The sequence below is a fragment of the Lotus japonicus genome, chromosome 1 (genome assembly GCF_012489685.1).
Source record: "Lotus japonicus ecotype B-129 chromosome 1, LjGifu_v1.2".
NCBI lineage: Eukaryota > Viridiplantae > Streptophyta > Magnoliopsida > Fabales > Fabaceae > Lotus > Lotus japonicus.
This window is the reverse complement of record NC_080041.1, coordinates 114,763,118-114,787,206: the sequence shown is the minus strand read 5'-3', so window position 1 is coordinate 114,787,206 and position 24,089 is coordinate 114,763,118. Positions and strand designations below refer to the sequence as shown.

General features: G+C 37.7%; 3 protein-coding genes across 3 annotated transcripts; 1 reads left to right on the top strand and 2 right to left on the bottom strand.

Annotated features, from left to right (window-relative positions):
• Positions 1-1,622: 1,622 nt before the first annotated feature.
• Positions 1,623-15,364, bottom strand: LOC130720293 (uncharacterized). The gene is made up of 4 exons (XM_057570924.1): positions 15,194-15,364; positions 14,041-14,316; positions 2,427-2,478; positions 1,623-1,819 (listed from the first exon to the last, which is right to left on the bottom strand). Exons 1-4 carry the CDS (start codon positions 15,362-15,364, stop codon positions 1,623-1,625), a joined length of 696 nt encoding a protein of 231 aa, XP_057426907.1.
• An 868-nt stretch (positions 15,365-16,232) lies between these two features.
• On the top strand, positions 16,233-18,336 carry LOC130732481 (cytochrome P450 83B1-like). Its single transcript, XM_057584519.1, has 2 exons — positions 16,233-17,139; positions 17,423-18,336. Exons 1-2 carry the CDS (start codon positions 16,246-16,248, stop codon positions 18,026-18,028), a joined length of 1,500 nt encoding a protein of 499 aa, XP_057440502.1. The 5' UTR covers positions 16,233-16,245; the 3' UTR covers positions 18,029-18,336.
• A 3,451-nt stretch (positions 18,337-21,787) lies between these two features.
• On the bottom strand, positions 21,788-24,089 carry LOC130729499 (protein GRAVITROPIC IN THE LIGHT 1). The gene has a single exon (XM_057581271.1). The coding sequence runs from the start codon at positions 23,848-23,850 to the stop codon at positions 22,276-22,278; it is 1,575 nt and encodes a 524-aa protein (XP_057437254.1). The 5' UTR covers positions 23,851-24,089; the 3' UTR covers positions 21,788-22,275.

Genomic DNA, 24,089 nt, shown 5'->3' with positions numbered 1-24,089 from the left:
TGCAGATTTTGCATTTTTGCTTGGACAGTACACATAATGGGTATGGATGATAAGACATGATATTTCTTGAAATACACAATATATGAAATTTTTAGTATTTCATTTATACCTTGAAATTATTATCATTCAAAACATGATAAACGATATGATGAGTTTGAACCTTACAACACACACGCACTCTACTTGTTTAAACACATACCCATTCTCTTATTTCTCCTTGTTCTATCTTAATTAAGCACTCCACTGTTGTTTCTTTCAACGCTTCTACTTTTCTTATTTTACATTACATAAACAACTCACTCAATTTTCACTATTAACTCTTCACTTTCTACTCATCATAGCTTAATAGCTTCTACATATTACGAACTCGACGCATATCAAGCTCATCTTAAAAATTTATTTGAAAAATGTTAACCATGAGATATAATGAAATAATACAAGAAAGAGAGGTTTGAACTGTGTTGTGATAAAACTTGGTTTTTTTCAAAAAATACTAGTTTAAAATTTTTTCACAATCATTTAGTGCAGCGAATAAATAAATAGTGTAAGTAAACGATAGAGACACAATATTTTTATCCTAGTTCACCCCTAAACAATTGGGCTACGTCTAGTCCTTGACTGACACCAAGATTTCACTAATAATCAAGTATCAAGGACTTCTCATTTACAAGTATTCTACAGGAATTCTCCTTAACAAGTATTCTTAAGAACTTCTCCTTGTCCAAGTATTCTCAGGGACTTCTCCCACAATCTTTTCAAGATCATTTTCTTCTACGAGGTTCTCTTCTTACAAGAGTGATGGTAGAAAGATTCTAAGCTCAAGAACTACAAAGTATTTGATTTGAATTTGACTTTAAGGTATATTTTTAGTTCTAGATCTAGAGAGAGTAAGATGAAGAGATTTGACTCTTAGGATTTGATATCTCTTGTGAGCAGACGAGTGAATGAGGGTATTTCTCTTAGGCTTGATGAAGATTTCAAGATTGGAATTTCAGCTTATGTGTTCGTCTTCTCTACTTCAAAATTTTCAATTCGTCCTTTTATAATTCAAGTGATTTTATGATTGGTGATAGCCATTGGAGCGTGTAGATCGATCGCAGCAGGTTCTAGCCGTTGGATCAAACATTCCTTCTATTAGGTGCATTAAATTCATGCTACTTGTTTGGTGGAGATTCTTTGCCGAAAAAGATGTAACTTATCAGCTAGTTGGTGACACTCGAAATCTGTTCCTTTCTTTAATGAGAATATTTGGCAATTTAATGTGACAACGTTGCCTCTTGCTTCGGTCAACGTCCTTTGTAGACAATCACATGATTTTTGCTTATTGACTTATTCTCCAAGCTTGTTAGAGATATTTTATAAATCAAAGATGGCGCCCATTCTCTAGACGATAGAACTGATCAAACAGTAGAATCTTCACTTGTGTTGAACTATCTTGTAGATCTAACTTTCAACTTTGACAGAATGGTATAGGGTTTATATGATAAATGATTTTTCCTGAAATACATGTCATATGAAATTTTTTACTATTACACTTATACCCTTAAAATTGTTATCATTCAAAATATGATAAACAGTATGAATATGTTTTTGAACTTAACAAAGCATGAGGAGGGGGTAAGCTACCAACATGGGTGAGAATTAGGCTCATGCCATGAGTCCACTTGGACCACCGACACATTGGCTATTTTCTTGCCAAATTTAAAACCTGGAACAACAGTGAACCCAACTTTTCCCCTCCCCTTGTTTGGCCAGGTTAACCTTCTTGTCACATCTTCAACAAGCACGTTTTTTTTATCAAGCAAAACCTCAACAGCCCCTGGTGATCAAACAAGCACGTGAATCAACATACCAAAAGGGTACATGAATAAAGGCAACATATACTTAATTATATTTTTATATAATTAGATTATTTTATAATTTTTTAAACTTAATTATATTTTTTATAATAATTAAAATATAAATCAGATTAATCTTATTGTTAATATATGAGAAATGGAAATTTCTTAAAACTAATAATTAAAATAGAAGATTATTAATAACTATTCATTGAATCTCATAAGATGGTTGCTATCATTAGACTCATTTTTTCTTTTCTTTTTTGAAAGAGGAATATTTTATTGAATTAAAGACGTTTCATGAGATTGAAATTCATGAACAGAAACATACACAACACTAGGGGCTAGGCACCAAGGTCTGATCCACCAAAGCCAAAGAACTAATAAAAAATAGAAACACTAAAAGAGGAAAACTAAAACAGCAGGCACATAAGCCATGCTGAGCTAAATTGCCCTCACCAGGTAGAGGAAAAAGCTCGCCTACAAAACCCATTATTGCACCATTAAACTATGGAAGAGCAAAACGCATGTACCACGCACAGAGAGGCAATCACAGGAACGAGAGTAAAGAAACAAGCACCATCAAACCAGTATTTACAGCCCCAACAACACGACCACTAGGAACTCCAGCCACCAGCATCTATCATTAAGAAACAGGGACGTAGTGAACACCTAAATTATGTGGTGGAACTTCCAAAGTCTCTCACATTCCATGATACCCAAAACACTCCCCATACCCAAAAAAGCTAAGAACTTGATTCGTGAGAGAGAATTTGTAGTCTAAGACCTTCAATCGCTAGTTCTTCTGAGCATTCAAAAACTACACCCACTGCTGAGCCCACAGAGAAAGCACGGCGAGCTCTGAGGGTGGCCGGAGAGGAGCTTCTTAGACCATATACAATGGTTTTCAACACTCAACACCACTTTTTCTCTTCCCAACATTTCACATCATCTTCTCTCTCCAATTCAACACACATTCAATTTTTACCCACTCCAATAGTTTTTCATTCAACACTCTACCCCACCACTCACCCTACCCCACCACTTTTTTATTTCATATTTTTATTTAATTTTATATTTTTATTTTTATGATTACATAAAATTACAATTATCGATTTAAATTATATTAAAACAATAAACATTTAACAATTAAAATTTTTTTTTAAATATAGAAAATAATATATTTTATTTTCTTAACTTAAAATGCAAGACAACAAACTAAGCACACAATAATTTATTTTATTTTCTTAACTTAAAATGCAAGACAACAAACTAAGCACACAATAACTTAAAATGCAAGACAACAAACTAAGCACACAACACACAAATAACGTAATTAGTACGCTACAAATCATCTTCAATCACGAAACATTCCAAACTTTGCCTAGATGTGCTTCACTAGATCTGCTTGCAGTTCGTGATGAACATTTGAATCACGCAACTCGGATCTAGAACGCACATGATTTGCAAAGGCGGGTAACACCTCGGTCGAGTATGGTTGCGGTGTACTAGATCCACCTTCCCCAGATTGCTCAAAATCGGTCCAACGTGAGCATATGAATCTCGTTCATCCTCAACAATCATATTATGTAATATGATGCATGACCTCATAATGATACCCAAATCAGCTATGTCCCACAAGCGAGCTGGTTCACGAATGATTTTAAAACGAGCGTGAAGCACTCCAAATGCACGTTCGATGTCCTTCCGACATCCCTCCTGAACTTTTGCAAAAAACTTATCGGGTTCACTTTGAGGAAGTCTAATCGATTTGACGAAAGTTGGATAAGAAGGGTAGATACCATCAGCTAGATAGTATGTCATATTATAGGGACGTTGATTCACAAAGAAATTCACAGTTGGAGTCTTTCCCTGTTCCACGTCATCAAACACTGGTGACCGATCTAGAACGTTTATGTCGTTCAACGTTCCCGGACATCCAAAAAAGGCATGCCAGATCCATAGATCATGAGATGCAACTGCTTCAAGAATAACTGTTGTGGTTCCCTTATCCCCTCTAGTAAATTGACCTTCCCATGCTTTAGGACAATTTTTCCACTCCCAGTGCATGCAGTCAATACTCCCGATCATGCCTGGGAACCCCCGCATTTCACTAACATGTAGTATTCTTTGCAGGTCATCTTGGGTTGGTGCTCTCAGGTACTCTTGCTCATACAATCGTATGATTCCTTTACATAATCTACATAAACACTCCAGTGCTGTAGTACCTCCTATTTTGATGTACTCATCGACTGCATCTGCTGCCACACCATATGCTAACATTCGCATTGTTGTGGTACATTTTGCTAAGGGTGATATACCTTCTTTATTGGCTGCATCAACTCGCTGGGTGAAGTAGTTGTCACTACTTGAAAGGTCCCCAACGATTCGAAGGAAAACGTGTTTCTGAGGACGTTGGTTGGGAAATTGACTTGCATCTTGATAATTGTTGGGATTTTGGTAGGTGGAAAATTGATTTGGATCTTGGAAATTGTTGGGATTTTGGTTGTTAAATGGGAAGTTAGAAGAATTCTGGGTGTTGTAATGGTAATTGTTGTGATCCATTTCTAAACAAAGGCTAATAGAAAGATAATGAGATGGTGAGAAAGATAATAAGATGGTGAAAAACTTGGATTTTTTTCTGTGTCCAAATCTAACAAACCAAGTCTCTATTTATAGAGGAAAAAAAATCATGAATTTTGGTATAAAAAAAATTTCCGGAATTTTTTTTTTCAATGAAATAATTGAGTTCAAAAGATTAAGAAGATAAAAATCCAACGAGCCAATCAGGATGCACCATGTGTCAGCCCTATCCCAAAGCTGCGTTTTCTCTCTCCTGCACTTCGTGTCCCACGCGCCCTGTCTCCTCATGCACAACACGCGCCCTGCCACGCCCAATGAGTGGCTGCCACGTGGCCCACTCGACTCCCTCTCAACATGTTGAGTTTTCTCAACACCTCTCTCCTCAAACTCAACTACCCTCTCAACACCACTACAACCCTCATTCAACTCTCAACTACCCACTCAACCCTCCCATTGTAAGTGGTCTTATGTTGGGGATTCGTTGTTACCCTTTTTTATCTTAATAGCTTAGTTTCTGCATCAGACTCATATTTTCTATTTAATAAATATTTTAACTTTTGCAAAAAAAAGAACTTCATCCGTTTCAAAACTATTGTAGTTTAAGGTTATGCACAAAGTTTAAGAGTTCATTAATTGATGTTATAATTTGACTGAAATACCCTAATTTAATATGATTTATATGAAAGAGAGAGAATGAAAATTATTGATCAACTAATAGCATGTTTTGGGAGCGTACTGGTGCTATATCTGTGGCTATTTCCTTTTTTTTTGAAAGCAAAATATGTATTAAGTTGGGGAGTACTAGGGGTATCCCAACCCAAATAAATACAAAGAATTGGAAGGTAAACAGGAAGAAAAAACAGAGCACAGGTACAAGCACAACACTGCCCCAATGCTCAAAAACAGTAAAGAAACCAGGCACCTAATCTGAGAGTGAGAAAGTTGTCATCAACGCACTGTGATTTAATCCTCCACTACCTTAGCATACGCACTGTCCCCACTCAGGAATCCACCACGCAGGCTATACCAAAAACAGGGGACACCCACTCCATGGAAAACACAACAATGCTCCAAGGCCAAGAAAAACACACACAACAAGCTAGAAATGATCAGAGGCTCCCAATGCACACTCTCGGGTTAGTCAACCAATCATAGACAGAATAATTGAAATTCTTCTGCCATGCTCTCAACCCATTCCATGCCTTCAATTGTGCTTTCTCAAAGACTCTAACAGCATCCTTTTGGCCATTTCTAAAAAAAATCTGATTTCTCATAGACCATAGGGTCCAGACAATTGCAAGCCATACCGTTTTCGCACCTTTCCGCTGAGAAAGAGTCCAGAAATCAGCTCCATGCTGAGAGAAGTGTTGTTCGTTGTCCTCTGGTAAAGTTGTGAATAATCCCATCCACTTATAGCATGAGTTCCAGACCTGATGTGCGAAGGGACAGCTCAAGAGAAGATGCTTCGAAGTTTCTTCCTCAGCATCACACAATACACATGCCAGCGATACTTCATTTGGTAGAATGCCCCTTCTAAAAAGATTGTGCTTTTGTGTAACGCCCTAATTTCTCAACTGAGGAGTCACATTAGTTACCTGACCAAAATCTAAGGACTATTTCGTAATCCTAAGAAAACACAATATATATATTTTTTTTTCCCTTTTCGAAACAGCTGAACATAATTGCATATATAACATAGACTTTATTTAACAACTCATTCCCGACATAATAATAATAGTGTCTTACATCATCATGAACAAGTTTCCAAAATAAGTACGCTCACTTAGACAAGTGGCGAATATAAGGTTTAAACAACAGAGTTTTCAGAAGGAAAAAGAACTCAGACATAGTCCACCAAAAAGGGAGAAGCAACTGCTTCATCCACCTCTACTCGACCGCCCACGATCACGGTCTCCAACTCGAACAGCTAAGCTTCAGCGGAAGGCTCTCCATCGCCTAATAGCGTTAAGCGCCCAAACAACAAGTAGCAAATAGAAAGGGTTAACTCCATGCAACTACCATGTATAAAAGAGAAAATCATGCTATTCGAATTTAATTACCTAGCATGGTAAATAACCTAGCAACATAACTCAACTCATATATCAACAACTTAACATATAACATCAAATCAGATATCAAAAACTTCAACAGTATAATATCAATTCAGATATCAATAAACCAATAACTAAAATCCAACAACATAGGGTTAGGTGTTAGTTCCCTATAATGCAACTATATGCTACTGAAGGTGTGAAAAACGACTAGAAGGGGGGGTTTGAATAACGTTTTCAATATAAAAACGTTCCCCTTAAGATTTAAAGTAAATCTTTTCGGTTTCTCTAAGATAGATGGTGCAGCGGATAAAGAGATAGAGAGAAGAGAGAAGCACACAAGTATTTTATCCTGGTTCACTTGATAAATCCCTCAAGCTAATCCAGTCCACCCGTTAAGGTGATTTCTTCCTTCTTAGAATGAAGGCAATCCACTAATCAGATAATTGTTACAACTGCACTTGAAACCTACAAGTGACTAACAATACACTGACTTAGCTCACACTAAGATTCACTCTCTTAGTCTTCTCTAGGATTCGGTCAACCTTGATCTCCTAAAGGAATCACCACTAAGATTCACTCCCTTAGTCTTCTTAAGGATACTGACCTACCCGATCCCTTAAGGAAAATCAAACAACTGTTTGAGGTTGGTGTTTACAATGGTTTGCTTCTAAATAAGCTGAGTGTAAACTAAATAAGAATAGATGAAGAAAGTAAAGGCTTGAATCTTTTCTTGTATTGCAGCTCTTGGTTTCTCTCTCTTAGCTTTCTTCTTTTCTTCAGCCTTAAATAGTCCAAGGTGCAAAGGATATTTCTATTGAGAGAATATGACCGTTGGAGGGCATTTCTGGAACTTCCAGAACCTACTGTGGCTGAACCTTGGTAGGTAGGCTTTTCAGAATAGTACACTGCTCTTGTACTTCTTGATAGAGACATTTGCCTTTAACCATTTACTTCTGATCAGAGGAATGCTTCGTGTTGGAACTTGTAAAGCTTAGTGATCAGAGTCAGAGGGAAGCTTGGATCATCTGACCTTCGTAACTTCTGCTTCTGTACCTTCAGAGCTTCTAGACCTTCAGAGCCTCTGGTCCTTCAGAGCTTCTGATCTTCTGATCTTCAGATACTTTGATCTTCTGATCTTCAGATCCTCTGATCTTCAGATCCTCAGATCCTCTAATCGTCAGATCCTCTGATCCTCAAATCTTCTGATCTTCAGATCCTCTGATGAATATATCTTCTGGTGTCAGAATCAGAACCTGTTTGTCAAAACACTCAAGACAAACATTAGAGTATCATAATTGTTCATCCACAAATAAATACTTGTTATCATCAAAACATAGAGTTGTACCACATGACCAAATCTTGATCTTACAATCTCCCCCTTTTTGATGATGACAAAACCATGTATTTTGATGAACAACTCTAAACAAATAAACTGAATACACTCAGAGTATACGGTATCAGAGTTAAAACTTATCCTGATGTGTATAGTTTATCTTGCTCCTTCTGAATCCAAGACTCGTGCTTGATTCTGAGCTAAGCTCCCCCTGAATCTAATACTTAATATCAACGTTAGTAATATCTAGATTCTGAGCTAGTCAAGATACTATAAGTTCTCCCCCTTTTTGTCATAAGCAAAAAGAATGAAGGGGAAAGAAAAAAAATAGTAAGAGCATAAGACGAAATACTCCCCCTCAGAAGGAATACCAAGGGATACTTGGCTGCTGATTAGTATATCTTCTTATGAGAGCAGAAGTGTGGTTTTGGTGACATCTCCATTCTGGACAAAATTTCATCTTCAGATACTTCAGAATGAGAAGCTAGGAACCTACTCTTCTTCTGAGGACGCAAGTCAGAAGTTGTAATAGCATCTTTTGATGTTGTTGCTTATGGTTTGACAAGTTCTGAGTCTTTGTTTCTTTCTGAAACGGTCATGCTCATCTCTGCAAGCTTTTTCAGCTAGCTTTGACTTGTCAGAGTCAAGCTTATCATTAATTCTAACATGAATAGCGTTCAGAATATCAACAGAGGGGTTCTTATCAAAAACCAATGATTCCTTGACCAAATCTTACTCTACTGATGCCTCCAAGATCAACTTCACCTTCATGTTCAAGTTTAGGATCTTGGGACATATGTCTTTCTCCCGTCATGTGTTGCCTGCATCCACTGTCCAGGTTCCATGGTTGGGGTTTCGATGGACCTATTGAAGATATCTGCAACATATATAATCTTATCCCTAGGTACCCACTTTCTGGGTCCTTTCTTGTTAGTTAGCCCAGAAGTTCTGACAACTTTGGGTGTCTCAACATGATATTTTAAAGGAATCTTTGCATGATATTTAGACATAGAGAAAGATCCCTTTTTAGGAGGGGTTTTAGCAACTTTAACAGGTAAAGGATCAGGCAGTATGGTACCAGAGGGAACAAAGCATTCATACAAAGATTTAGCTTTAGACACAGAGGGCTCATTTCTAATTGGTTTAGAATAGCCAATGCCATGCATTCCATTTCTGCTTACGCCATAGATCATTGAGGCCATTAAGCTTCTATCTACGCTTTTAGCCAGGAATCTTTGAAAAGACTTTTCATACTTAGATTCATTTCTACAATCAGAGGCATCACAAGCAACTATTTCTTCTAACTTAGCAATCTGGTTCTTAAGCACAGAGTTAGAATTGATCAAAGCATGATTATCATTTTTCAAATCAGAAATAATTATCTCATGTTCAGAAGGAGTCTTAGAAGCAGCAGATAAGTCCTTTTTCAACTTTTTATGCTTAGACAATAAAGAGTTATACTTATCCATGATATCAGACAAAGCATGTTTCAGTTCAGAGGTTGAGAAAGAAGCGAATACCTCATTTTCATCGTCTGAGTTAGGATCTCCTTCTGATTCTGAGTCAAAGTCAACAACATCCTTTGACTCTGCTTCATTGTCTTTGACAATAGCCATGAGTCCTTGGACTTCACCATCAGAGTCAACATCCTCTGACTCTGATTCATCAAAAGTCACCATCAGACTCTTCTTGGTCTTGAAGTGCTTCTTTGGCCTTTTGTCCTTTGATGAACCTTTGTATTTGCTCTGCATGTGCTTCCAGATGCAGTTGAGCTTTCTGGATATCAGAGTCAGCTCATCCTCATCAGAATCTTCTGATGCTTCTTCAGATTCTTCTGCTTCAGCTTGAAGAGCTTTTGACTTCTCAGATTTAGCCTTCTCAGATTTGGATTTCAAGGCTATAGATTTCTTCCTCAGATCTTGCATCTCTGAGCGCTTCAGCTCATGACATTTCAGTATGCTGATGAGTTCTTCTAAACTCATATGCTCAACATCTCTTGTAAGCTCTATTGAAGTCACTAACGGCATCCAGCTTTCAGGAAGACTTCTGATGACCCTTATGACATGACCTTTTGTAGTGTAGCTTTTGTTGAGAGGTCTTATTCCAGCTACGAGCAACTGAAATCTGGAAAACATGTCCTCTATGGACTCATTTGGCTCCATGATGAAGGATTCATATTTCTGGATCAAGGACAGCGCCTTTGATTCTTTCACCTTTTTGTTTCCTTCATGCGTCATCTTTAAGGAATCAAGGATACACTTAGCGGAATCACGATCAGTAATTTTCTCATATTCTTCATATGAAATGGCACTTTGCAGAATAGCTCTTGATCTGTGATGATCTCTGAACTCCTTCTTTTGATCTTCACTCATCTTCTCCCTTGGGATCTTTACACCATGTTCATCAACAGGAGGGGTGTAGCCATCAACAACAAAATCCCAGAGATCAGGATCAAAGCCAAGAAAGAAGCTCTTGATTCTGTCTTTCCAGAAATCAAATCTCTGACCATCAAAGATAGGTGGTCTTGCACTGTATTGATATTTGCTTGTAGTAGTGGTGGAATCCATGAGTTTTTCACACTGACCCGGATCTACTGAACACTGTTAAGTGTGCTAATCAGAACTTGCGCTCTGATACCAATTGAAGGTATGAAAAACGGTAGAAAGAGGGGGGTTTGAATAACGTTTTCAATATAAAAACTTTCCCCTTAAGATTTAAAGTAAATCTTTTCGGTTTCTCTAAGATAGATGGTGCAGCGGATAAAGAGATAGAGAGAAGAGAGAAGCACACAAGTATTTTATCCTGGTTCACTTGATAAATCCCTCAAGCTAATCCAGTCCACCCGTTAAGGTGATTTCTTCCTTCTTAGAATGAAGGCAATCCACTAATCAGATAATTGTTACAACTGCACTTGAAACCTACAAGTGACTAACAATACACTGACTTAGCTCACACTAAGATTCACTCTCTTAGTCTTCTCTAGGATCCGATCAACCTTGATCTCCTAAAGGAATCACCACTAAGATTCACTCTCTTAGTTTTCTTAAGGATACTGACCTACCCGGTCCCTTAAGGAAAATCAAACAACTGTTTGAGGTTGGTGTTTACAATGGTTTGCTTCTAAATAAGCTGAGTGTAAACTAAATAAGAATAGATGAAGAAAGTAGAGGCTTGAATCTTTTCTTGTATTGCAGCTCTTGGTTTCTCTCTCTTAGCTTTCTTCTTTTCTTCAGCCTTAAATAGTCCAAGGTGCAAATGATATTTCTGTTGAGAGAATATGACCGTTGGAGGGCATTTCTGGAACTTCCAGAACCTGCTGTGGCTGAACCTTGGTAGGTAGGCTTTTCAGAATAGTACACTGCTCTTGTACTTCTTGATAGAGACATTTGCCTTTAACCATTTACTTCTGATCAGAGGAATGCTTCGTGTTGGAACTTGTGAAGCTTAGTGATCAGAGTCAGAGGGAAGCTTGGATCATCTGACCTTCGTAACTTCTGCTTCTGTACCTTCAGAGCTTTTGGACCTTCAGAGCCTCTGGTCCTTCAGAGCTTCTGATCTTCAGATACTTTGATCTTCTGATCTTCAGATCCTCTGATCTTCAGATCCTCAGATCCTCTAATCGTCAGATCCTCTGATCCTCAGATCTTCTGATCTTCAGATCCTCTGATGAATATATCTTCTGGTGTCAGAATCAGAACCTGTTTGTCAAAACACTCAAGACAAACATTAGAGTATCATAATTGTTCATCCACAAATAAATACTTGTTATCATCAAAACATAGAGTTGTACCACATGACCAAATCTTGATCTTACAGCTACTACCAAAATGGATCGATCAATAACGTCTCTCAAGACGGGACGATCACGTGGGACAATCACCACCACACCGCCACTTAACGCCACTACGGACGGGACAATCACGTGGGACAATCACCACCACACTGCCACTTTAGGACATCTCGAAAGATGGGACGATCACGTGGGACAATCACCACCACAATGCCACTTTATAACGCCTTAAAAGACGGGACAATCACGTGGGACAATCACCACCACATTGCCACTTCAAGACCAAGCCCTATATGCCAAGTCAGACAACAACAAAGTCCAACCAAGGACCAATCCAAAGTAACCACATGTTCCATCCTCTAGGAAGCAGTAATGACATAAACCAGTAAACGGCCAAAGCCTCTCAGAAAACGGAGACACACGTCTCAATAAGTTTACTCGGCCGAAGCCTTCAGAAAACATTTGGCACAAGCCTCAGAAACAGTCAATATAAGCAAGCATACAACATTGCAAGCATAAAAATCATGATCCAATGCCAATCAATATAAACATCTTCATCTCAAACGCAGGCAGTGCGATAAAAGCATGCAAGACTCAAAGACACGCTAAAACTGAGTTACCCTTACCTTCGTGAGTAGAAGTTGGGCATGGAAGTTGTGAACCTAGAACAAGGAAACACAATCATCAACACAAGCCCTACTAGAAGTAACACTATCTAATAACGCTAATCGAAGCCGGAAAGAAAGCTTTTAAAGCTTCAGAGTTCCTCTTAAGGCACGAATTGACAACAGAACTTCGTTCGCTAAAACGAGCATAACTCGAGCTACAGAACTCGGAATGACACGAAACCAGCGCCAAAATTTCGACAATCAAAGGAGCTACGCAATGGCTCAGGTCATAGAGACCCAAAAATTATTTTTGGACACGGTACCCTAAGCAATAGGTTTCGGCCACTCTCAAAAATAGGGCTCCCGAACTTTTTCTTCGATCTAAATCGATTCCTAGGTATTCTTAGGCGATATCTAGGCCAAGGAAACTCTCAGAAAAATTATCGAATCGAAAACTGTCGCAGGGGTATTTTGGTCAATATTTTTAGCTCGGAAACTTAAAATCAGAATTTCGAAAAACAAATTAGATGGGGTTGATACCAACAACGATTGTGACGACTAATCTTACTAACGCTAAGCTCAGTCGAGGGTTTTAAGCCCAAAGGTTGGAACTTTAGCCAAAAATGGGTATTATGAGCAGAATTGAAATTCGGCGGCAATTCGGCGAGAATCGGCGAAATGCAATCCGCTAATGGGCACGCAGGGAATAAGTTTAGATAGAAAGATGAAGTTATTTGGATAGTTTTGCAAAAAGCTCAAAACTTAGAGCACAGAGAAGCATAGAGAAAAGTCGCAGAATTTACGATCAGAAGTAAGGATTAGTATCAGTACCTTGAGACCTACGCGTAGCAACGAACTGTGGAACGATCAGGCAAGAATCGGCGAAAAACTCTTCTCCTCCTCCTTCCTCTTGGCCGCGGGTTTGGGTGGGTTTTTGGGTGAGATTTTTGTTTCCTTTTCATTCTTCAAGTTACACATATATATAGGGAATGAAATGGAAGATATTTATCAAAGATCGGATAAGGATGAATAGATATTTATCAAAGATCAGATAAGGATGAATAGATATTTTGTAAACCGGTACAGATTAGTCTAGATATCGGAGGATTTAAGATAAAAATATAAGAGCGATTCCGATTTTTTTCCGGCTTCATTCTCCGTGAATTCTAAGATATGTTTTGGCGAAAGAATTCCAAAACTAAAAAGAGGTTTCCTTGTATTTTAGGCGACTAATGCAAAGTCGGTGTAAAACTATTTTACCTGATAAGTTACTTTTTGCATCGAATGTCGGAAGAGAAAACTTCCTTCTGAAGAAAGATTGAAATCATCGAGAGAAATGGGTGTACGCGTGTGGAATCTTCATCTGAAGCTCCGAATAGAAAAAGTCTTCCTCGACCGTTCATTTTAGGGTTCTTGAACTATCAAGGTTTTAGTTTCGGCAAACTTCCGATGATTGGAATCGGACGTTCGTACATCCTAGAGTTTCGCCTTGAAACGATTGTTATAAAAAGGAATAAGAGAAAGTCTTATATTCCTCTTGAAGATTTTTGGAATTATTCCTATAGTGTTCCAAGGGTGGAACTTAGTCTTTTCCTAAGGTTTTTGTCCTAAGCGTAAACGAATAATACCTGCGTCATAAGTTCCGTCGATTCGAATCTTGTCCTTAACCTTCTCGTGAAATATCTTCTCCATACATTTATTCCATTTAATAAACGTTTATCCAGCTTCCTTACTTCACGTTACATCGAAATTATTCGTGAATAAGAAATTTCACTAATTTATTCTAAGCTAAAAACTTGGGTCTTACACTTTGATTGGATTTCCCCCATAGTACCTTCCATCCAAACATGAGCACATTTGAAGGGGAAACCACTTTCCACAGGGTTTCAAACACTGGATTCGGGTCCTCCATCTCCAAACCTTGGAGAAGTAAGAACATTGAATTCACAGAATAGTTCCCTTCCTCATCTGCAATCCAGATCCACTTCTCTTCCTTTCCTTCAACTAGTGAGGCAGTTTGCAGGTGATTGAGAAGCCCAACCTTCTTCTCTTCCTCACGGTCAAAAAAGGGTCTTCGCCAAAGGAAAGACCAATGCCAAACTCCATTCTCCTAAGTGCCATGTTCAGAGATGACTAGAGATTTCTGCATTGAGAGGTTATAAAGCCGGCAAAATCTGTCTTGGAGCCTTTCCTGACCCAGCCAGCAGTCCTGCCAAAACCGAGCCCCTATACCATCCCCCACCACCCTCTTCAGGCCATGGTCAAACCACTTGTTATCATAATCGGCATAACATGTCTGTAGTGTCCTTCCACCAACTAGAGTACTTACCCTCTCACTCAACATGACCAAAGTGCACAGGGATAATGTATTTAGCTCTCAGAACCCTCCCCACAAGCTTTCTGAGTCAACTATAAGCCTCCATCTCCACTTCCCAAGGAGGGCCTTATTAAACAGGCTCCTAACTCCTTCGGCTTGCACACCGTCTCCCATTTGATCCACGCCACTTTTATCCCTTCCTCCGACCCTCCCCGCAAGAAATACCTAATGATCTTTTTGCATTTGTTAAGCACACCCTGTGGCATTTTGAAAAATGATAGGTAGAAGAGAGGTAAGGCAGACAACAAACTTGCGATCAAAGTAAGCCGACCTCCAAGCGAAATCATCTTTTGTCTCCACCTTGAGAGCCTTCCTTTTAGTTTCTTCACCACTGGGTCCCAAAAAGCAAGCCTTATTGGGTTCCCCCAAAAGGCAAACCAAGATAAGTGAAAGGAACCTTCATGACCCTGCAATTTAGGAGGCTAGCAAGTCTCCTAGTAGTTCCCCCTTCCACCTTAAGTCCCGCTAGCTTACTCTTGTGGAAGTTGATCTTTAGCCCCGAGACCAACTCAAAGCACCTGAGGGTGCTTTTGATAGCCAAGGCATTCTGGATAGAAGCATTTCCTATGAACAAGGTGTCATCCGCAAACTATGATAAGGCCACTCTCACCTCATTTGATGACCCAAATTTGTAGCTCTCAAACTTCTCCAACCGAATAGCCTGTTGGAAAAGGCCATTGAGTCCTTCAGCCACTATCAAGAACAACAAAGGAGTCAATGGATCACCCTGCCTCAAGCCCCTTTCCATCTTGAACTCCTCCCTTGGATCACACTGTTTCATTTATTTGTTGCGGTTAGCTTTTAATTTTTAGTTAGTTTGTTGTTGTTCTGTTCTTTTGTTTTTTTTTTTTTTTCTTTTTCTTGGTTCCCTTTGTATTAGGCTCAGCCTTCTCCTACTTTTTTAATGAATTTCTTTTTGGTTGTTCCAAAAAAAAAATTGTGAAAATTGTGATTGGTGGAAATAAGAGGTGATAGTTGGGAGATATAATATTAAATGAGGACATGAATGGAAGAGAATGAGAAAAAATACTTCGAATTTGTAAAACAACAATAGTTTTGGAAAAACGCACAAAAGCTAAAACAACAATAGTTTTAGAGCGGATGGAGTATTATTTATTACCAATTAATATTCTCATTAGATTATATTAATTGTAATTCTTCCTCAGATAGTAATGGATAATTAAAATTTAAATAATATTAATATATAATTTTAAACATGAACTTTGAAAATTTTAACAAATAGTAATTAATATAATGAATATTATAATATATCATTAATGACTAATTAATATTTTATTAATGTTAAAGTCAAGTCAATTGTACTATTTATTTTTATTATCATATTATTATTTAACTTTTTATGGAGATGTGATTAATAATAATAATTTTTATCTTTAAATATGAGACATTGAAAAATTTTACAATTATAATTAATAATATAAAATTCTATTAATAACTAATTAATAATTGTATTAATGCATAGGTCAAGTCAACTTTTTATAATATATATATATATATTATATTATATATATATTATATTATCTTATCTTATCTTATCCGAAGAAAATACGTCAGGCTTAGTACAAATACCAAGCACATGTGAGCATTTCTACACAAACATAATACATTCCCTTGTTGCCATTGTCTAAAAAGCTCTTGACAATGGTGTCATTTCTCCACTTAGTTCTAGCTCTTCCTCTATTGAGTTTCATCATCCTCTTATTGAAATCTAGAACCAATAAGAAACCAGCAACCGTTCTACCAGGTCCAAAAGGCCTTCCTATCATTGGTAATCTTCATCAACTAGACAATTCAGGTCTCCATTTCCAACTGTTGAACCTCTCAAAAATCTATGGTCCCATTTTTTCTCTTCGTATTGGGATGAGGCCTGCCATTGTTATATCCACACCCGGAGTAGCAAAAAAGATCCTAAATGACCATGACCTTGATGTTGCCAGGAGACCTCCCAATCTTGGCAACCAAAAAATCTCTTACAATGGGACAGAGATAATATTTTCTCCCTACAATGATACTTGGAGAGAGATTAGAAAACTTGCTGTTGTCCATTTCTTAAGCTTTAAAAAGGTCTCTATGTTTTCCCATGTAAGAAAAGATGAGGTCAAAAAAATGATCAAAAAGATATCAGGGCATGTTTGTTCTTCCAAAATAACAAATCTGAGTGAGATAGTATTGTCTACCTCTATCTCTATAATTTGGAGAATTGGTTTTGGGAGAAAGTGTGGCGAGGAAGGAGCTGAAAAAAGCAGGCTCCATGGGCTTCTTAATGAGACAGAGGACATCTTCACTTCCTTCTTCATTTCAGATCACATTCCTTTCATGGGTTGGATCGATAGACTCACAGGGTTACGTGCTCGTGTTGAAAATGCTTTCAAGAGAATGGATATGTTTTCCCAAGAAGTCCTTGACGAGCACCTTGATCCTAATAGACTGAAGGAAACTGAAGAGGGGGATATAGTTGATGTGTTACTAGGGCTTCAGAAGCAGGGTAACCTCTCAATAGATCTCACTCATGATCATATCAAAGGTGTCATAATGGTAAGCACTCGTGTTTGTCTATATTTACAAATTTACATGTAGCAAAGCAATTTAACTTCTACATTATGCCATCTTCGATCGTGAGATATATAATATCGTCGACATCATAGTTTTTTAAAGTAATCTAACTCTGCATTTGAGGCATACCATAGTCATATGAAATAGAGGAAACAAAAGGCTTATAATGAAAGTGAAGTTTATTTTAAACTGAAAATGAAAAAGAAAAAGAAAAAAAGAAAATAACCTTGATTAATTCTTAATTACTTTTCTTTCATAATCTCAGGATCTAATTGTAGCAGGAACTGACACAAGTGCATCCACAGCAGTTTGGGTGATGACTGCATTAATGAAGTACCCAAGAACAATGAAGAAAGCTCAAGAAGAAGTAAGAAATCTTTATGGAAACAAAGATTTCATCGATGAAGAGGATATTCAAAACCTGAAATATTTGAAGGCAGTGATAAAAGAGGCATTGAGATTGTATCCAACAGCACCAGTACTACCCAGGGAAACCAATAAAGGTTTCATTATAGATGGGTATGAAATACAACCCAAGACCTTGGTGTATGTGAATATTTGGGCTATCCATAGAGACCCTGAGGCCTGGAAAGACCCAGATGAGTTCTATCCTGAGAGATTTTTAAACAATGATATAGATTTTAAGGGAAGAGATTTTGAGCTAATTCCATTCGGCGCTGGACGTAGAATTTGCCCTGGCCTTCCAATGGGAATTGCCACAGTGGAACTCATAATTGCCAATCTACTAAACTCATTTGACTGGGAATTGCCTATTGGGATGGCACCAGAAGACATAGATGTTGAAGCGCTACCTGGACTTGCCGTACAAAAGAAAAATCATCTTTGTCTTGTTGCAAAGAATCGAAAATGAAAGTCAGGAGGGCTATAATAATGAATATTTATTCTTGCCTTGTATCCTGATTATAATTTTCTAGGTCATGCTTTTATCACTTTTGTTGTTTTTTCATTTGGTGGTCATTGGTTCATCTTTTGTAGTTGGAGCTTAGCGTAATAAAGGGGTGGGGTCTCATACTGTGCAAGTTTTCTCTTTTAGGTTGGTCCTTTGGGGATTTTTTTACTTAAGTTTCCTCCCTTGGGAGAGGTTTGTTCCCAAGTTTTCTTCTTTTCAATAAATTCATCTTTTGGTGTAAAAAAAATTACTAAACAAATTTCCTATAGTTTGCATCTAATTCATTTGAATTTTAGAACTTTGAGTAGGACTATGTTTCAATGAACAACTAAATTATGTGATAATGATAATAAATGTGAGCACCACACCAAGAACACTCATTTAAAAAAAAAATCATAGCACTTACACGTACTCTCTCAGACACACCTACACACTCTCACTCTACTTCTTTCAACACATACTCATTCTCTTTGTAATCTTTTGCATTATTTGTCCTCACTGTATCTTAAGCACTCCACTCTTGTTTCTTTCAGGATTTCTACTTTTCTTATTTTACATTACATAAACAACTCACTCAATTTTCTCTATTAACTCTTCACTTTTTACTCGTCGACAGCTACCATGGCTTAATAGCTTCGAAATATTACGAACTCGGCTCATCTCAAGCTTGTGTTAAACTTGTACTTGAAAAATGTTAATCATGGGGAGGGAGTGAGCTACCAACATGGGTGAGAACTAGGCTCATGCCATGAGTCCCACTTGGACCACCGACACATTGACTAGTTCTATGATCACCAATTAACACACAAATTATTCATCATAAATATATACACAATCACACTCATAACCACATAGCAATGTAATACATTTGGGCAAGTGTATGCCACCTTATACAGAGCCAACCCTTTATCCTTCACATCTTCCCTAGTAGGCACTCCGCAAGCGGGTCATTGGGACTAGGGAAGTAGGCAGGATGGTTGTTGGTGCCAAACCACAATCACATCTCGTGAATGCAGGGCCCTAAATGCAATTCACACCTTCCACTAACTTCATATTGCCTTTCGTGAACATAGGAATCAACTCAGATCCACTTTCTTTACCGACCAATGATTATCATATTGGCTTTTAGTCGAGATGTCACAGTCTATTATGGCCTTTCCGCTCCACTAGCTGGAAAACACGAGATCCCAAAATCAACGGTTTAGTATTGAGACGTACCACTGGACTAATGACCAAGAATTATATGGTCTTCTCCGTTTATTTTCTTGTGTTTTCTTTATTTATTTTTATCTTTTTAAGTCTTAATTAGTCTCTTTATTTATAATTGAGTCTTTTTGTATTTTTGAGTAATCATTTGCATAATAGTCCTATCTGAGTCTTTAATTGCATATTTAATCCTTAGAAATTAGTCTATTTGTTTTATATTCATTGGTCTAGCATTTTAGAGCATTTGAGAGTAAAATGAGAATCATAAATGATGAACGTGTACTGAGAATATCATATATATATATATATATATATATATATAACACATGTCTGTGCCACGTCAGTAGCTTGGTACCTGGAGGATTATTGGTCGCATGTGGGTCCACATATGGCACACACATGTGTGCCAGGTCAGTGGCTTGACACATATGCAGGCATGTGTGTGTAGAAGTATCACGCACATGCGTGCCTAAAGCGCGTTTCTCGTTTTCCCTTGACCCCAGTTATCAAGTATTAACTATGCTTTGCATATCTCAGATCTTTCCTCCTCGAGGCCAATCCCGCAACTCTAGTGTGTTTCACTTTTCAAAGCACCACCATATCCCTAGGTGTGCGAATCTAGTTGCATTACTCAACATACATTTTCTCGCGTGATTATTCATCTTATAGAGAGAATTAATTAGACCTCTAACATTACACCCAAGATTGCATGCTAATGATCCCACATTCTACTTTCGTAGAAATAGTAGTCGCAATGAGGGAAACCCCTAAAATTCTTTCTATATGAAGGAAAGGACTTTAGAAGACGTACACATAATACACAGCTAGTAAATGGGGATGATTCGCACAACCGGCCGACCTAGTCTTCTAAACTTATTCGTTATCAGTTCTCCATTTTATACATTCTTTTGCAATCTCGTCTAAAGTTGTTAGAGGGTGATGACAAAAATAGATAAAGTAATGAAAAGAATTGAAATTATCATCTTATGTTCAAATATTGATGAAATGAGAAAATATTAGTTTCATCATGACACCCAAATGAAATGGAATAAAATGCATTCCATCAATTTTTATTTCATTCATCCTCCTTTAAACAATCTAAGAGCTCGTTTGGTGGTCAAGATAGGGTGATAGCAACAAAATAGGATAAGAGCAGGATAGACTCTTATCCTAACCTGTATTTGGGGTGGTGCACATGATAAGGACAGAATATGATAAGGAAAAATGTATCAAATTTATATTTGAATAAAAAAATACATTTAAAAATTGATCATTCTATTAAATTTATTTATTTTACATTTTTATGAATGAGTCTATATTTTAAAATTATTTAAATTAATTTAAATTTTATTAATTAGCCTATTTTTTTATTTTGAAGATAGCCTGTATTTTAAATAAAATTATGCAATTAACCAATTGGTTTTCATTTAGTTGTGACACGTGATAATTAACAATAAAAGTTAACTAAATTAAGAATATTATTATTTCAAAATTATTTTATATTAAAAATATAAATTATTATATAAGTAGATAAATAATTTTAAATAATAGGAGGTGAAAATAGAAAATTGGTCTATTACTATTAAAAAAATCAATATTTGTAACCAATTAGTTTTTACTTAATTATGACACGTGATAAATAATAAAAATTAACTAAATTAAAAATATTATTATTTCAAAAGTAATTTATATTTAAATTATTATATAAGTAGATAAATAATTTTTAAATAATAGGAGATGAAAATATTAAATTAGTCTGTTACTATTAATAAATCAATATTTGTAAGTGAGTAGTCTATTTTACTATTTATGAAAAATGATTTTATTTATCTTTTATTTTAGTTAAATTAATATTTTTATATTTATTAATTAATATTATTATAAATTATATAATAATAAAATAAATTAATTTGAAGTTAGGATACTGAAAGAAAATATATAATTGGTATCCTATCATGTTTTATCATAGCTCCCCCTCATGATAACATTTACACATGAAGGACAGAATAGGATAGGAGACAGGATAGTATTATCCTATCCTGCTGGCGCAATAAACAACAGATAACAACAGGATATGATTACTATCATGTCATGTCTTATCGTGTCCTGACCAATCATACAGAACCTAATATTATTACATTTACGTTCTAACCATTTTCATCACCAACGTAGCAGCATTAAAAGGGACACGAAGCTTCGGTGTGGAGTGTAAGTCACACTAGATCAATAGAAATCAACACAACATTAAAATGCATGATCAGTCAAAAGATATATAGAAATCGCACAACAAATGTGCACAAGTTGAGACAAGACCTTTCAACAACACTAACAATGAAAATCTTCAATTTCAAATCATAGAAAATGCTGCATTAAGGCAGCAAAAAGAAAAGGAGAGGAAAATTATTAATCCATTCCATCCAAATGAAGTATATCTTCATTGTCAAATCTTATGATACAACATTGAGCCCTACAGATTTTATCAGCATATACTGGTGAGATAAAAGAATTGCTAGCTTTTGAGAAAACGATTTTTATTTGTTATATATAACTTAAAAGTGATACATTATACATACACAATTTACTGCTGTATTTTTTGTTAGAGTTCCCAGAATAGGAAGAATGTTCTGTACAGTTAACTCTACGCAGCTGACCTACAAAAAAACATAACCGCAAAACTGGGAGGAAAAAATTAACTGAAAAGAAAATCAAATACCAGCTGAAGAACACTATCCATCTTCACATAGAACAACTCGAACCACCACCATTGCTCCCACTTCAGCATCATGGAGTGAAGAGCAAACATCTTCAGGCACACATGGCAAGTTGGCAACGTTGGTATTGTCTTTCACAATCAGGAATCCAGTAGTACCAGGCATCTTGAAATAAAATCTAGCAAATAGACTACAATGGACCCACAGTTAATCATTCTAGAATCAGTTCTCTCCCCACAAAAGCTACTCTTAATAGCTTCTTTCAGAATAACTTCTCATTATATTGGAAAACTAACGAGCTTCCGAAGAGTCTGTACACCTGAAATTACTTATAAAAACCTGTGATTGAATAACTATCCTGCCAAATTTGAAACCTGGAACAACAGTGAACCCAACTTTTGCCCTCCCCTTGTTTGGCCAGGTTAACCTTCTTGTCACATCTTCCATGTAAATCATGGAGAACTCCACACCTCTTTCCACTTGGAAAATCTCAACTGCGGGATCAAATGCACGGGAAAGTTTATGCAGTGTCCATACAGAGCTAGCCATTCCAACAAACGCCTCATAGAACATGTTCAACGACCGCCACGAGTTCAGCACCGCTTCATTTTGATCCAAATCAACAAAAATGGATGACTCCATCGAAGGGTGGATGAGCCTCTCGTACTTCTGCTCGCAAAACCTCGAAAACTCACAGCCCGGATGAATTTCCAGCAATTCCATGGGATTACTAGACACATGCTCCAGCAATTGCTTCAAACAACCGTTTCTCTTCCCACCGTCTTCTTCTTCTTTTTCCTCTTCCGACTCCCCATTATTCGAATTCACACCAAAACGCGGCGAATCAAAACCTTGAAACATCTCCAAACAAACATAGGACAAGAGTGCATACTGATTGTGCCCCTTTTTAGCATACTCAACACCCGAGTAAACCGCATTCGCCGCTAAACCCAAATCCCACCCTGCTTTCCTCATCAAACCAATCAAAATCTTGGTGAACTTATGAGTTGCTCTAGAAGCATCATGCAACAATGATACGAACACCCTAAGGGTCAACAAAACATCACAACGAGGGTCCAAACTAGCAGTAGTAGTAGTAGTAGTAGCAGCACAAAGTTTACTAGACAAGTTGAAATTACCCTTATGAATCGCGTCGAGCTTTCTCTTCAGAGCAAACACCTCATCATGCTTGTGCTCCAGCTCCGATTGCAAGCGGTTGGAGATGGTTCCAAGAGTCCTCAGCTTGCTCTGATTCTCCTCCACCTGAGCCTCGAGCGAGGACCCGAAAGGGAAATTGCTGTAAGATTGAGGGTCGCAGTAGAATTTCTTCAACTCTGAGAGCCTCTGGAGGTGCGAAACGAGAACCCTGTCGGCGCTCTTCACGTTCTCCTCCACGAACGGAACGTGCGCGCTCTGTAATTGGAAGTAGGAAGCCTCGAACGCCGACACCGCCGCGAAAATCGAAGAGACGAGAGCGTGCGTGGTTTCTCTGATTTGCGCTGGAGTTAACCGCGGCTGAGGCGGCGTCACTTTGGTCTCGGTCAAAGGCGGTGGCGGTGGTGGGGATTGCGGCGGCGTGGTTTTGGTCTCCGGGGATTGCGGCGGCGACGGTGTCGTTTGAGGCGAGTCGGTGATCGGGGATTGTGGCGGTTCCGGTGAGTGGGATGGGTTCGGGTCGGGTTTGATGACGACGACTTTCTGGTCGGTGATGATCTCTTCGGCGGAGTCGAGGAGGAGGGAGAAGCCGTCGGCGTCGTCGGGGGTTTCGTCGGAGAAGAATTCGAAGGTTTTGGTTTTGAAAGCGAGGGCGAATTTCTGGAACATTTCGGAGATCTGAGGGGGTTTGTTGGGATCCATTTCTGGCATAGCTGGTTTTGCTTTTGTTATTGTTTGGAGATTCCAAGGTTGGATCAAGAAGTAAAGAGGTTTCTAGAGAGAGAGAGAGAAAGATTGAATTGAATTGAATTGAATTGAATTGAATTGAATTGAAGTGTGCTTGGTGCTCTACTAGTATTGAATTGTAGTGTTTGTGTAGTTGGTGCTGAGAATGTGCTTTGGATGTCTTGTAAGGAAGGCCATGTGGGGTTTGGTTGTTTTCTTCTTTT

Bases quoted from the DNA above. Each gene is read 5' to 3' on its own strand.
- LOC130729499 (XM_057581271.1), bottom strand. From the start codon at position 23,850: ATGCCAGAAATGGATCCCAACAAACCCCCTCAGATCTCCGAAATGTTC.
- LOC130720293 (XM_057570924.1), bottom strand. From the start codon at position 15,364: ATGAAACAGTGTGATCCAAGGGAGGAGTTCAAGATGGAAAGGGGCTTG. The intron at 14,317-15,193 runs GTGAGAGTGGCC...CATGGCACTTAG, and splicing joins AATTTGGGTCATCAAATGAG to GAGAATGGAGTTTGGCATTG. The intron at 1,820-2,426 runs GTTTGATGGTGC...TTTGATCACCAG, and splicing joins TGTTGGGGCTGTAAATACTG to GGGCTGTTGAGGTTTTGCTT.
- LOC130732481 (XM_057584519.1), top strand. From the start codon at position 16,246: ATGGTGTCATTTCTCCACTTAGTTCTAGCTCTTCCTCTATTGAGTTTC. The intron at 17,140-17,422 runs GTAAGCACTCGT...TCATAATCTCAG, and splicing joins ATATCAAAGGTGTCATAATG to GATCTAATTGTAGCAGGAAC.